This window comes from Sturnus vulgaris, chromosome 1 (assembly GCF_052056855.1).
Source record: "Sturnus vulgaris isolate bStuVul1 chromosome 1, bStuVul1.hap1, whole genome shotgun sequence".
Taxonomy (NCBI): domain Eukaryota; kingdom Metazoa; phylum Chordata; class Aves; order Passeriformes; family Sturnidae; genus Sturnus; species Sturnus vulgaris.
Window position 1 is genome coordinate 91,937,739 of NC_142243.1, and position 13,885 is coordinate 91,951,623.

General features: G+C 34.5%; 1 protein-coding gene across 2 annotated transcripts in view; it reads right to left on the reverse strand.

The window, feature by feature from the left end:
• Window positions 1-13,885, reverse strand: part of PTPN3 (protein tyrosine phosphatase non-receptor type 3) — a 125,787-nt gene that overhangs the window by 58,497 nt on the left and 53,405 nt on the right. The window contains exons 8-10 of one of the 2 annotated variants that reach the window (XM_014880504.2): window positions 13,340-13,460; window positions 9,517-9,604; window positions 4,729-4,817 (exon numbers count right to left, since the gene is read on the reverse strand). In XM_014880504.2, the coding sequence (XP_014735990.1) occupies window positions 4,729-4,817; window positions 9,517-9,604; window positions 13,340-13,460 (298 nt within the window). Of the gene's footprint in view, window positions 1-4,728; window positions 4,818-9,516; window positions 9,605-13,339; window positions 13,461-13,885 lie in introns of those variants that run through there. The other variant, XM_088171701.1, reaches the window with a different exon arrangement.

Sequence of the window (13,885 nt, forward strand, 5' to 3'; positions counted from 1 at the left end):
AACTGTAAGAATGAGTGTTAATATATTTTTCACTTCATTAACATTGCTATGTAATTTGTGTGGAAATTTTAGAACTGAACACCCTCTTTTAAAATATACACAGTGTGAATACATATTTTCTGAGGTAAAGATTACAATTTGAATTGGTACTCAAGCAAGTTTCATTTTAAATATATGCTGATCAGTTTTGCTAAATTAAACAAACTTCTACCTACCCACAGTAAAACATTGTCTAAAATACCTAAATTTTCTCTCCAATAGTTCTACTTCAGGAACTGAAAACCTGAACTTTTTGGAGAAAGAAATCTCTGATCTGGAAAAGCTGGAATTTTATGGATGCCTTAAGGAAACCTATTTAAGATCTGATCAAGTCATATTTTCTTGAAAAAAAAATCATGAAAGGGTTGTGTAAGTTTACTGCTAGAAGTCTCATAATGCTTTCATGAACTGATGCTCCACAGCATGTTAGATATCAGGTATGAACTATGTTGAAAGTCCTCTCAGTTTGGCAGAGTTTTTGCACCACTCTCAACAAGTGGGATGGCATAAAACTCATTCCCCACTGCTCACAGGAGAGGCAACATCCTTCACAGATGCAGGAGAGTATATTTGCCAGTTACTAACAAGAATATTCATGGAATTATCTATTTGTCTTCCTGCACAAGAGGTGGAAAACAGTGTGTGCCATTTTCAGAAAATGCTCTTCTCCATCAATTACAGAACCACAGAGAAAGAGGGATTTCAACATCCTTCTTTGACAAGACAAACTGGCGGGAAAAAGAATGGAAATTTTAAATCATATTCACTTATCCTGTTACGACAACTCTTAAAATACTTGTGTCATTTAACTTGCTACCTCAAACATCAGTGATCTGCATTGCTCATCGAAAAGTTTTGATTCTGAACTACCTGACAAGTTATATAAATTTTTAGTTGTATTTACTGAGTTTCAATTCATTGTATATTAATTCTTCCTTGATTGTAGTGCTACTCTGCCTGAACTAGTATCACTCAAGTTTTGTGCCTCTGATTCTTTCTTACCACATTTCTTAACTTAGACTAAACTTCAACAAACAAGTTTTTGGAGTTATTCTCAGCTTACACAGTTGCTGTCATGGTCTGCTCTTACCCCAACATGAAGGCAGCAAAAATGCAGGACACAGAAAACTAACCTTGCATATGAAGCAAAAAACCTCCCACCCAACAACAAAAGGGGAAACAGCATCCCAAAGTACCAAAACTCTCTAAATCTCTCCTCTATACTCTGCTTTTTTTCTTTTTTAATTAAAAAAACTCCAAAACCAACAAACTGAGAAAACTAAAAAAACCACCAGGAATCCAAAACAACAAAACCAAAATACCCCCAAACCCCACCAAAACCGCGATTCACTACATGATCATATAATCACTTCAAGCCAAAGCATGGCTTTAAGCCTCTCTATTTTGACACTGTCCTAAATAGATACCCCTCTCAATTCCATTCATTCTTCTTAAAGTACAACTAAACCTATTTAGTTCAGACATGAAGAATATTTTCAACACTGACATTTTTATTTAACAATAACTAAAAATCATTTGCAATGTCATGCCCACAATTGACTGACTGTTCACACCTAGAAATATCTACAAAAAGATCCAAGAGATTAAGGTGTCAAAGGATTTAGACGTAACAAATTCTTCAAGATGCCATACCCAAAAAATATATTACTGGAGTGCAGTTACTATTATTATAACTGGTGGCTCAGTGTCCCTTCTTTCTCACCAATGATCTATCCAGTGACTATGCAACATTCACAAATCGTTAAATTTCACGGTTTACTTATAAAACACTCCCTAGCTGTAGCATTTTAAGAATGATGGATCTTTGATGGAGTCAAATGATGGAGTCCTATCTTCCTATCATTCACCACCATCAAAATAGATTTGTTACTCTGTGGGCCAGCCACAGAATCACTAACTTTTGATTAAACTGGCAGTCTTGTACTTAGTACTAACAGTTGGTAACTGTGACTTGAAGCAAAAAAAAAGTATACACTTTGCCACTGAAAAAGGTTCTGTCTTCTATGTAAGATAGTTGTTTTCCAAGTTTTAACTAGCAATGTAGTACGCATTTCTCATGCAGTTTCTCTGAAGTTTTCAAAGCAGTGAAACCGCATACACAAAAAAAGCATTTAATACATAACTAGTTGCTGCTGACATAGAGAGCATTTCTGGTTTTGCCATTAAAATTTTACTTGCAAAATCAATTTGGAAATTACCACAGAACAGTTAAGTATCCTTGAGAATAACTCTGCAGAGTGTATAAAATACTGCATTAAATCCAAAGCTATTTTTTAAACCTTATCTTGACTTGCATTGCCGCTGACTGATCAGTCAGCTCTTTATGTAGGTTGCTTTGATTGAAAAGCCTCTTTTTGCCAAGGCAGAACTCCCTCACTGCCTCTGTTCCTGAAAACTTTTGGTCCCCTTTGACTACTACCATATGGCATAGTTGTATTGTTGTCATCCAGTGCAGAGTATTTCACTTAAAATTTTGGAAAGAGTGCTTTGATGGTGTTTGCTGCCACCTTGAGTTCTAACTCGTTAATGGTGAATGTGAATTGCACAGTCCATAGGAAAAACCACTCGATACAAATGGTGTTACATAAAGAGCCCAAACAAGTACCACTTCAGGCATTACAGAAATATATCCTGCTTTGAGATATAAAATGAAAGTGAGAATCCACACTACAAATACATCCCAAGGAACTCTGCTCTGGTGGCTTTCAGTGTTTGCTTGTTTTGGCGGGATCAGGGAATGAACACCATTCCTGCACAAAGAATTATGATTGAATCGTGCAAGATGTTGGAAATAAAATATCAAAAAAATTAGCCCCTGTGTAGGGAGCTTTTGCTTTCAAGATGAAAAGAAATTTTTAGCGAGAGGGAGAGTGAGTGAGTAGGAAAGCTTGGAACAACTGCATTAGCCAGAAAATATTACTGCCTAAACCTCATATTTTAGAGTGGGAATTATTTGAACTGAAAAACTTGTGGATTTTATTTCCCTCAATTTTTTTTTTCTGTAAATGAGAATAGGCTTTTGTGAAAAATGTTTTAGCATCTGTGTTTTATTCCTCTGTGCTCTCCAGGAACAAAAGTAGCATACGAAATTGTACATTCCTCTTGTCTTGGGTGCTATAAACTACCCTTCCCTTCCCTAAAAATTCATATAGTCACAGATTTTAAAACGTCATTACTCTGTGGTTTTCTGGAACAACTATTATCCATTCATGTCTTACTAAGGTCACCTAAGTTGGCAGAACAAGACTGGCAGAAGACAGAAAATATGCCTCCAGCTGGCAGTTTTTAAAACCTGCAGCAGTTCAAAGAAGCTGCAAGGCTGATGTATGAAAGAACAGTACTCAAGGCAAAAAGATGAAAGATAAGTCTTTTATGCTTCAATTGCATTAGAAATGGAAAAATACAAGTTCTCACTGTGCTGCTGTATGAGAACATAATTATTGACATGCATTTATCCAGGATGATTGCAGTATATCCCAGGGAGTTGAAATGCAACTCACAGCAAAGAAAAAAAAAATAAAAAAAAAATCCAGAAACAATGCAGTATATTTTCCCCTAGAATTTTAACTGAAACTGATTTTATTGCTTTTCAATAGGAAATAGCTGTTTAGTTGGGTTCATAAATGAAATGATGGGATGACACTAGTATTTAAAGAATACAGCTAGGGAGCTAATTTTTTTTTTTGCATAATTAAGGGCCAAAAAGCAAGTACAACCCATTGGAATACATTTTTCTGTCATGATTAAGAACACTGTACTATCATATCAAAAAACTTATACAGAAAAATTGTTACAAATTTAACAAAGAACTCATATTTAACATGACAAAGCTATAGTTTTATCAAGCATAAAAAAACAAGTTCATACTTCTTTTGAAAATGAAAGATTGGAAAAAAAGTTATTTCTGATCCAATCCAAAAAAACCTTAAGAAAATGCCTGACCTCCATATAATTTCTAATTCAGGTTATAATTTTTAGTATGGTATAACTAATAAAGCCCAAAAGCACTTTAAAAAAATATAGCTTCTTATGTCATTCACATTAGAGTTCTTGTGCACATTATTTCTTTGCAGAGATTATGTTCTACAGTTCTGCATTCTAATGTTTTATGTATCAGAGAATAACGTGAAGGTCTCTCGTCTGCTTGTTAATGTTATATACCCATATTTGATGAGATTTAAAAAGGTCTAAATTATATTATTCTATTTCCTGTAAATCTGAAACTCTGAATAACTCATTTTACATTTCAACTCCAAGAAGTGTCTTCTTGCTGAATGCCATGTTAAAAAGCTCAGACTGAACTTAATTCAGACTGAATTGGGGGCTGAGCTTTAATAGCAATACTGATTGGTTTTGTTTGTTATTAAAGAGAAGTATTATTGGGCATAACAGCAGCAAATCTATAAGATCACAGGGTCCTCCTAATCACATACTCATACCTGCATGCAAATTAAATTGATCAAGACTTTACACAATGCAAGGACTTCAAAAGTCTTAAAGATTTAAAAGCCTAGGCAAGTTTTCATTTTTATCTAAGCACAAGAAAATACCACAATATACCATAAAGAACAAATATATGTATTGTAGGCTTCTTTGGTATAAATATGAAAGTAAATGGAATGAAGATTGAAAAAACTGAACATATTTCTTTACAATAAAGGAATTTACCAGGGATAGAAGCTTGTACAGATGAGTTTTCTATATACAGCAATTCCACTGGATGCAATCCCAATCATAAGATCTAGATTATGGAGATCCTACAAAAGAAAAATACTGTAAGAACACAGATGCAGTTTGTGTCATTCACATTTATCTAATAATAAATTTATTTTCAAGCTTTCTCTACCTAAATTGCTACACTTGAGGAAAAAAATATCAATTACATTTTTGAGTTTTGATTTTTGCCTATCTCTTTCCTTTGATGTTGTCTATTACATATTCTAAAATTAAGTTGTAATGTTCATCCTACTACCCTGGATGTTCCTTAGGTCTGTATCAAGAGAAAATTTGCAAGTCTAGCCTTATTAACTTCAGGAAAGAAGTTGAAGTACTTCCCAAGATTAGTCAGGTAAATGCTACAGAATTTTGGGAGCTGAACAAAAATTGCCTGATTATATGCTCTTTTAAAAAGAGAGGAAATAAATCCTTCCTTTTTTTAAAAGGTCTTACCAAAAAAGACTGCATAGGAGGTGACCACAATTTTGCATATGAGAATATGTTGGAGAAATACACATGTGTACATGAATATTTAATACACTAAATGAAATCCATTATTAACTAAACCAAAAGGTGTGCATGAGCGTAACGCATGCAACTGGAAAAAAAAATTCATAAATTTACTATCTTTTCTAGGTACTGAGTTACTCAAGAGAATTCTTCCATATAAGCAAACATTTGAGTTAAAACAAACAAAACAAAAAGGCAAAGAGGAGGATGCTGGATGGTCATTTTGAGCCTAAACCCACACTAATATTAAAGAAGTTATGAATCTTGGCTTCTCATTTTTTATGATCAATACACAGTAATGTGTTATTGCACAGATTTCTAAACAGAGGTAAATGCATACATAAATCCACATGTAAGTAGAATCAGTTGTTTAAAATACCAAGTGTTACTCAAAAGCAGATTCAGACTGCTTTTAAATGACAGCCAATGGTAACAGATTATCTGGAAGTCTTCAGTAGCACAGTTGTTCCTCTAGATGGTACTCTGGGTTCAATTAACATATGGCTCTCCTCCACGTTCAATCCCAATTTCTTTATATTAGTAAGGTACAGGAAAATAGAACAGGTAGCATGTGGTCTGACAATACTGTGGAAAGTCTACAATAAATCCTTTAAAAATAGTTGAATAGAAGTGTAATAAAGTCCAACTTAATTTGCAAAGCATAACACAGGAATCCAGAACTGACATCTCTGTATTTTAATACTTGGGAAGAACACTGAGGTATTCAGGAGATTAACTGCCTATAGTTTATTGCATATATCTAGTACATAATCTGCATAGTATATATATATATATATATATATATATATATAAAATCATCTGCCATGCTATGGCCAACGTAAAGCAGGGTAGAAAATTATATTATTAGCACTTGGATCTTACTCCAGGTTTCTGCATTTAAAAAATCACTACTGTGAAGAAAAAACAGCATTAAAAGTAAAAGCTGAAAATCGAAATGATTAAGCAGAAATAAAGGATTATCTAAAGCACTTGATAGGGATTAATTAGGCTAAACTACTCTATTTTCTCCAGAAGATTTGTCAGAACAAAGTTCATTCCTCACCCTCCTCTGCACCACCTCAAATCACTAATCTCCCATGTTATTTGTTATTATTAATTCTCTTGTGCTGAGCCTAAGAAACATAAAATCAAGATGCTGGAATAGCATAAAGAGAGGGTCTCTTATATGAAATATGATATTGATGTACAGCTATTTCCCTTTCAAAATATCATGCTGTTAAATTGCACAACAAAAAAATAACATGCATATATTTATTTTAAAAACCAGGTAACATGAAGAAGATAATAATAAAAAAGTTATAAAGATAAAAAATTATCATGCCAGGCATCTAGCTAGTTAAGTACTGATCTACATTTAATTTCATTTATAATTACCATCTTGATTTTTGTACCTGTGGAAATAATACTGATTCAACAAATTTCCTATCTTCAACTCACTGAGTAAAAATGAAAGATGAGTTAATGGCAAATTAATTATTGAGCAGATGGGATAGTGGTCCAGAGTGAAAAGGAGATTAGGAATTCAAGAAATATCAATATAGTTTTAAAATATTGAATTCACTCTCCTGAGTCTCCTAACACTATTGTATTTTTTAATATTTTAGCAGTTCAGATTTTTCGTCAGAAAAAAAGCAGATGAAAACTGAGCTCAGATTAAAGCTGCATGTTTAGTAAATTGCTAAAAAGAAAGCTCACACTTATGTTAAATATTTAACTTTGTATCATAAAACAAAAAAATTAAGGAAGTTATACATTCATCTGGTTTTCAAGAAACATTATCCAAAAGTATCCCACTTTCAACCACCAGTACAGGAGCACCTGTTTTTTTGGGCCATTAGTATAAACGCAAGGTGATACCTCGTTCTTCTGCCATGCACAATCTAAGAGGAACAAGGCCATCAGAATCAAGAAAGATAAAGCCTTTCACAGAGACACAGTTTAATTAGTGCCTGCTAAATCTGGTCAAGGCACTGGGATGTGACAAAACTGGAAGGATTATTTAAAAGAAGTACTGAATGGGGGGAGAATAACACGAGGCACAGTAAACATCCCTGCCAAAGCAGGGGCAGGACACAGCCTGTGCAAAGAAGCAGCTCAAAAACCTTCACTGCAAACGTCTTACAGGCCTACAGGAGCAAGACCAACCTCATGGTGGCTGAGAGGTTTGCTTCATGGCATTCAATCCAAACTGACTTGCAGCTGATGTTTTGGAAGTACAAAACTTCAGAGACAAACAACACCTACTTACGCCCCTACTAACAACTCCTCAGCTTCAGGTCATTTACAGCCAGAGGATTTCTTGGTTTAGAAGCTCCTTTCATGTTTAATGGTCTCTAGTGACTGCCTAACTGCTCCTGATAGATATTTCACCTTGGGCATCCATTCAATGAGAAGTAGTGCTTACAGTTCCACTGCAGTCTTATGGAAAAAGTTCCTTTACTTAAACCTGTCTCCTTTTGGATAGACTATTACCAAAGGAAAAAATAAAAAATTGTTGGCTATTCACGTTCTCCATGCTATTCACTTATTTTTCCTTAAAACATTCATGATTGTTATCCTTCTTGGTACTTGTCTTTTTCCATTACGTATTCTGAGATAAGGAAGGGAGAGGAAGAATGAAGATCAACATTCAAATGATATCAAAACTCAATTTGAAAGGTGGCATGATATTTTCTGGTTTGCTTTCTATTTCCTTCCTAGCAGCCTCTAAATGTCTAGATGTCTAGTTCAACTGCTAGAAAAAAAAGATCACTTCAAATATTTCATCCTTTAAAAAAACTGAATTGCAATAAAACTATTATTTTTAATTGAAACAGGAGCAAGATGGACTGGATTCAGACATTTTCAGCTGAATGAAATCTCACTGCAGACCATCTTCACTGCTTGGCACTGGTATGACCACTACTGACATCCTGCATGCAGTTCAGTGGCCTGCACTCAGGAAAGATAATGGAAATTGGAAGAGCTTTCAGAAACAACATCTTGTTAATATTAAGAGACTGATCACATTGTGGAAGTCTAAGCACTCAAGCTGGCTTATCAAAATACTAGGCTGTAATAGAAGTTAAAAGACAAATATCCAATCAAGTTAAGTGCATATAGTGATCTCAAGTGTAACACTAAGAGCTTCTTCAATAAAATAGAAAGATGACAGATGACCCAATGGACAGACAGGGTACCTATACAAAGTCAGATTTAATAAGACTATTTCCTTTCCTTTCTACTTTTCTCCATTCTTAAAAAAAGCGTCTAACTTTTGAGCACTGTATTTCATGAATATGAATGAAATTACAGCGGCTTCATAGAGAAGTACTTTAGGAATTCCTAGAAATCCAATGCAACAGTAACTTATTTATGGCAGCATAAAGAAAAACAAGAAAACATGCTTAAGGAAACAAATCTATTCATTCTATTCCTTCCTCATCATTAAAGAAATTTTTCATTATAACTCTCAGTGTTAAGAAAACTAAAAGTCATCTTCACCTAGGAAATAAATTATCTGTAGTACACTTCTTTTCGTTTTTACACTACAAGCCTTTCACCAAAACAATTTACTGTTGCATAGAAGCATAAAAGGTAACTTGCACACTAGGATGTAAAGAAAAAAAAGCATTTTAAGGATTAACTTCAGATGAATAGTGTAGTCAAAAAATTAAATAGCAGTAGACAGTGAAATACTAGGACATGTTTCTTATGAATGCACACCCTGTATCTAAAAGATTACAAATACATTTTTATTGGTCATCTCTCAAGCTGTTAAATACTTCTTAGATTTAGCCTGGAATTATGGAATACAGGAATTTAAACACACACAAAAAAAAAGTCTGTATTCTTAACACTTAAGAAATATGTGCTAGAAATTCAGAGAAATTAAAATTCTTAAAACACTTGCCAACTAATAGCACTAAACAGGGCATTAATTTTCTTTCATCTTAAGACACCTTTGTAAAATTATTAAGCAAAATATACTGCAGTAACTAAATAGTTTATCATATAAAAACTTTGTTACACTTTTGAGGAGCTTTAGCTTAGCTGGTTGAAATTCCAGCACCTATGTCAGACATAAGTTACTGAAAAATTACCCAGTTCTAATTAACAATAACACATGATAAAATCAATACTTAAATATTAAATTTTTGACTCCTATTAATTAATGTTTAAAAAAGCACAAATTTACTTTCCAAGGTAAAAGTTACAATGTAAACATACTCTACCACTGTGCAATTCCACTCCATAGAAGTCAAGTGTTCTTGCTGTATTTATGTAGCAGGACTCTGCTTCAGATTGCTTGAGGCCACTAAAAGAAGGGAAAAAATAATAAATAGGAACCACAGACAAGTCAAAAATAAAAGATATTATACCATATTTATTCCAAATGCATAAAACCAGAAGAATGCCAAAGTCCAGTGTCTAAGAAATAATCAAACATTAAGTAGTGCCATGATTTCTTTACTGGTGAAGGCCCTGCTAAAGTACCCTCAAAAAATTGAGTGAATTTTACATGATTTTATTACCTGAGCCATTCTGGACAAGCTCTTTTTAGAAAAATCTTTGTTATCTGTTATGCTCAAAGGGATAAGGAAACAATTCCCCTATAAAGTCTTACATTTTAGTAGGAAGCTGTATCTGTAAATATGGTGTATTTCATAATCTCTCAGAAAGAAGTCATTTAGAAGAAGGATTAGAAGCATGAATGTACTAATAAAATAAAGGGGAGAGAACAGATTAAAAGTTATGAAACTCACCAAGGAAAAGCCATCTGAGTTCACCTAAAATCTGTAAGTCCTAAAATATTTTTTTCTCCTGCAGCTAAGCCATACAAGCATCTGACCTTCTCGTCTTCAAGAAAGATTCTATAAATACAGGTAAAAGTAACTCTTTGCTAGGTGAATTTCCAAAACATCATGCATAAAATTACATTAATCAAATGCAGCTTAGGTACAACCTGCAAAAAGCTGACATAACATTGAGTTATGTTAAGAACTCTAGCATCTAATATTTCCAGCTAATATTCCCCCTTTTAAATGCCAAGCCGTCAAAATACAATGCTCTGAAACAGCCACAGTAGGAAATATTATATCATGATGCAGAAAAGTGAAAGCTACCTTGAACTGGAAAGTCATGGCCAGTGTGCCTTGAAGATGTCATAATATCAGAAAAAAAGAGAGCAAAGATGAAATGAAGTGCTGTTTGTCACAATCCTGAGCTAAAGTGGTTTCTCAGCTCAACATGTACACTGACTATTGTCACCTTGATTCTGAAAAACTTTAGTAGACCTTATCTCTTTCACTGTGTCAGAAAATTACAGAAACAAACCAATGCAAAATAGTCATTTTGTTATGTAAAATGATGCTGAATATGTTTGCAAGAGTACATTACTGTCATTTTAAATAATGTGACAAAGTACATTCTTCAGAAGGTCTGCTGCACACTAACAATATATGCCTGCAAATTTTAATTCTCAGTTTGCACACTCCATCTAGACCAGACCAGTCATGCCTTGAGTCTTGAAGGGCCAACAGATATCTCAGCACAGACATAGGTTTTTAACTCGTTGTTGTTACACTCTCCTACTCAATTAAAGGTGAAACGAAACCTTCAGGTCCCTAAGCAGATGGTAATTATTCAGTGAGATAAATGGGCAAGAGGAAACTGGTCCTGATGTTCTAATTTTTATAGTTGTTGATACCCAAGGACTAACAAACATAATCTGAAATATAAGCATCCTATTTAGTTTCAAGTGCATCTTTCTTTTCAAACTGATGGCTGGATCTAAGCAAGCACTATGAAAACCTTACCAATTTGGACAATATCTGTATCCTAAGATCTCAGGCTGCTTATGTAACAAAGCAAAACACAGCAGAAAACCACATTAGAATCAACTACATACAGAAAAAATACCCCTATGGATTTAGGAAGGAAAATTTCTGAAGCTATACCAGTTCGATGTGACAATAGCTGCTTTCTTAACAGCTACATACTGTCCACTGAATAGTGTGGCATGGACTTACTCAGGGAATACTTCCTCAGATTTTGCAAAGCAACATAAAACCTAGGTAACAAAAACCTTGCACTGAGTTGTAACACATAACACAAGACAGAACATAACTTCTCAAGTCTGTATTTCAGCAATTCAAGTCTTTTCCTTTGTGAAAGTTTCCCAAGGGATAACACTAAAGAATGAAAAAAAGACAGATGTTTATAGGGTTGGCTTTGAAACTGTAATCTAAGAATACCAATTTCAAAGCAATAATAATTCACAGATAACCTATACAGCTGACAGCAATACTTTTTATTCCAGATTAGCAGAAATCTCATTCCAAAGAAACAATGTTCTCTCAAAAGGTAAAAAAGTAAACTCTTCCTTTCCATCTTTCCTTCCCAGCAGCTCTGGTGAACACCAGAACCATTCTTGTCAAGTATGTTCTTGGCACTGATCTAGTCAAGTTCATGTCTGAGACATAAGCATTCTCTGTGAATGCCAAAGGAGTATGCAAGAAATAGTGCCAGGATAAACAATTTGTCTGCCTCTCCTTGCACTCTGAACTAAATTGGCCTTAAAAGCTAAGTTTCAAAAGAGGTGTTAAAACAATAAAGGAACATTTTTCCAGTCCAATCTACTCAGTATTTTTATTCAGGCCTTCAATTACCAACATCTCTGTTAATTCCAATACAGAAGTTAAACTTCTCAACCATTGAGGCTTCACCCAACAAAATATACAACAAAAGCATTGGTATCACTGAAAGGACCCAGGGAAGAAAGGAGTCTTTCCAGCACATCCCACCACACCTTAGTCTGGACCAATGCTAACTTCTGATCTTTCCTCTGCAGAACATAACCAGTTTTATATCTCTTGCTACCACAGCACTAAATACACGGGCTCAACCCAGCCACTCCAAGACTCTTCAGCAACTTCCCTCAGTGGTCACCAAGATGATGGCTTCCTAAAGACAAGGAGATTTATTCATTCCTGTCTTAAAGTCCCCCTCAAAAAACTACTGAGCCTACTGGAAACTGCAAATAAATTTGGGAGGAGAAGAGGCATCAGCTATTGTGTGCCTGAACATGAACTGTTGGGAAAGCAGTCCAGATTAGCATCTCCAACATAAAGAAAGGACAGTTGGAGTTAAGAGTTCAGTGCTTATCTTCTTTTGCTCCATAATGACAATGCCTGTTCTGGACAGCTAGGGAGCACACAGGAAGTTCAGAACTACTCACTACACCCAATAGCAGTAAAGAAACTAGAGAGAAAAGCAAGAGTATTGAAAGATAAGAAAAAAAAAAAAAAAGCTGAGGGACATTAGGAAGAGATGAAAATGGAAATATTTCAGGGTATAAATCAAAGTAACGAAGAGAGCAGGGAGTTAGCTCTGCTGCAGTTAAGATACAGACGGAGAAAACAAGTCTACAGAGATTTGGATTTCATTTGCTCACAGACAATTTCCTGGATTGGTATATTTGCATTCAGCTTGCAAGTATCTGATCAACACCACTAATTCCAAAGCTGCAGTCTTACAAGAGATAAATCAGCAGGGTCAGAAAAAATAATTAGCAGTGCACTGACTGAAATAATCTGTTGCAGCCTTTGTATTACACTCAGGAGAGGGGAGTAAAACCACAAAGTTAATCGAAGTGTATTATGGTTATGGCTTATCATGGAGTTTTTTTCAACATATATAGACAAAAAAATCTATAGAATTTGAATAATTATCAATGTCCTTCATGCAGCAAACCCCTCAAAACTCTAGTATAGTGTTCCAGATTGTTACCTTTAATAATGTTTAAGGCTAACTAATCTTCTGGAGGCTATAACTAGAAGTTTATTTAAATGTTTCAACACATTAGCATCATACTCTGAATATAATTAATCTAGCACGTCTATGATAAACCCAAGTATTTAATTTAACAGAAGCTATATGAAATACAACTGGCTGTTGTAATGAAACTACTAAGAACTCGAGTCAGCCTTTTGACACTTTTTTTTTTCCTTAAAAGCTCAAGAAGTGAGAGAGAACTAAAAGTTCATATTACCTGTTTTGCTCATGTAGTTTTTCTACTTTGGCAAGAAAATCTTTGTTCTGCTCCGGTATAAAGTTGTAATTTGACAGATATCCTGAGCAATGCACTGAAGCATTATAGTCTCCAAGTTGTGCTGTTAAGAAACAAGAAACACGTATATAAAGTTTTCATAGTTAATTGGATTTTCGTTTAGAAGAAATTCTTTTTCTCATTAAAACACATACACATATGGGAAAATGCAGAAATTACCAATTATTTCCCAACAGACAGGAAGTGTTGAACATAGGGAACTGTATGACCTCAGCAAAGTAAGATTTTTTTTTCAAAATACACTAATCATAACTATAATCTCAGGCACTGAATGATTCAGTACTTTATTTAGTTGCTTATGTAGCCTGACTTTAGCATCACAACCTGTAACAGCATCAGACAGATGTCATGTGCCGTGCTGACACAGACGTGCAGTACTGCAACATCAGAGAACACCAAATTGCTTCAGTAAGAGATGGAAAATGAAATCAATTTGACACATTTACTCGACTAGAACATATTAGAAGT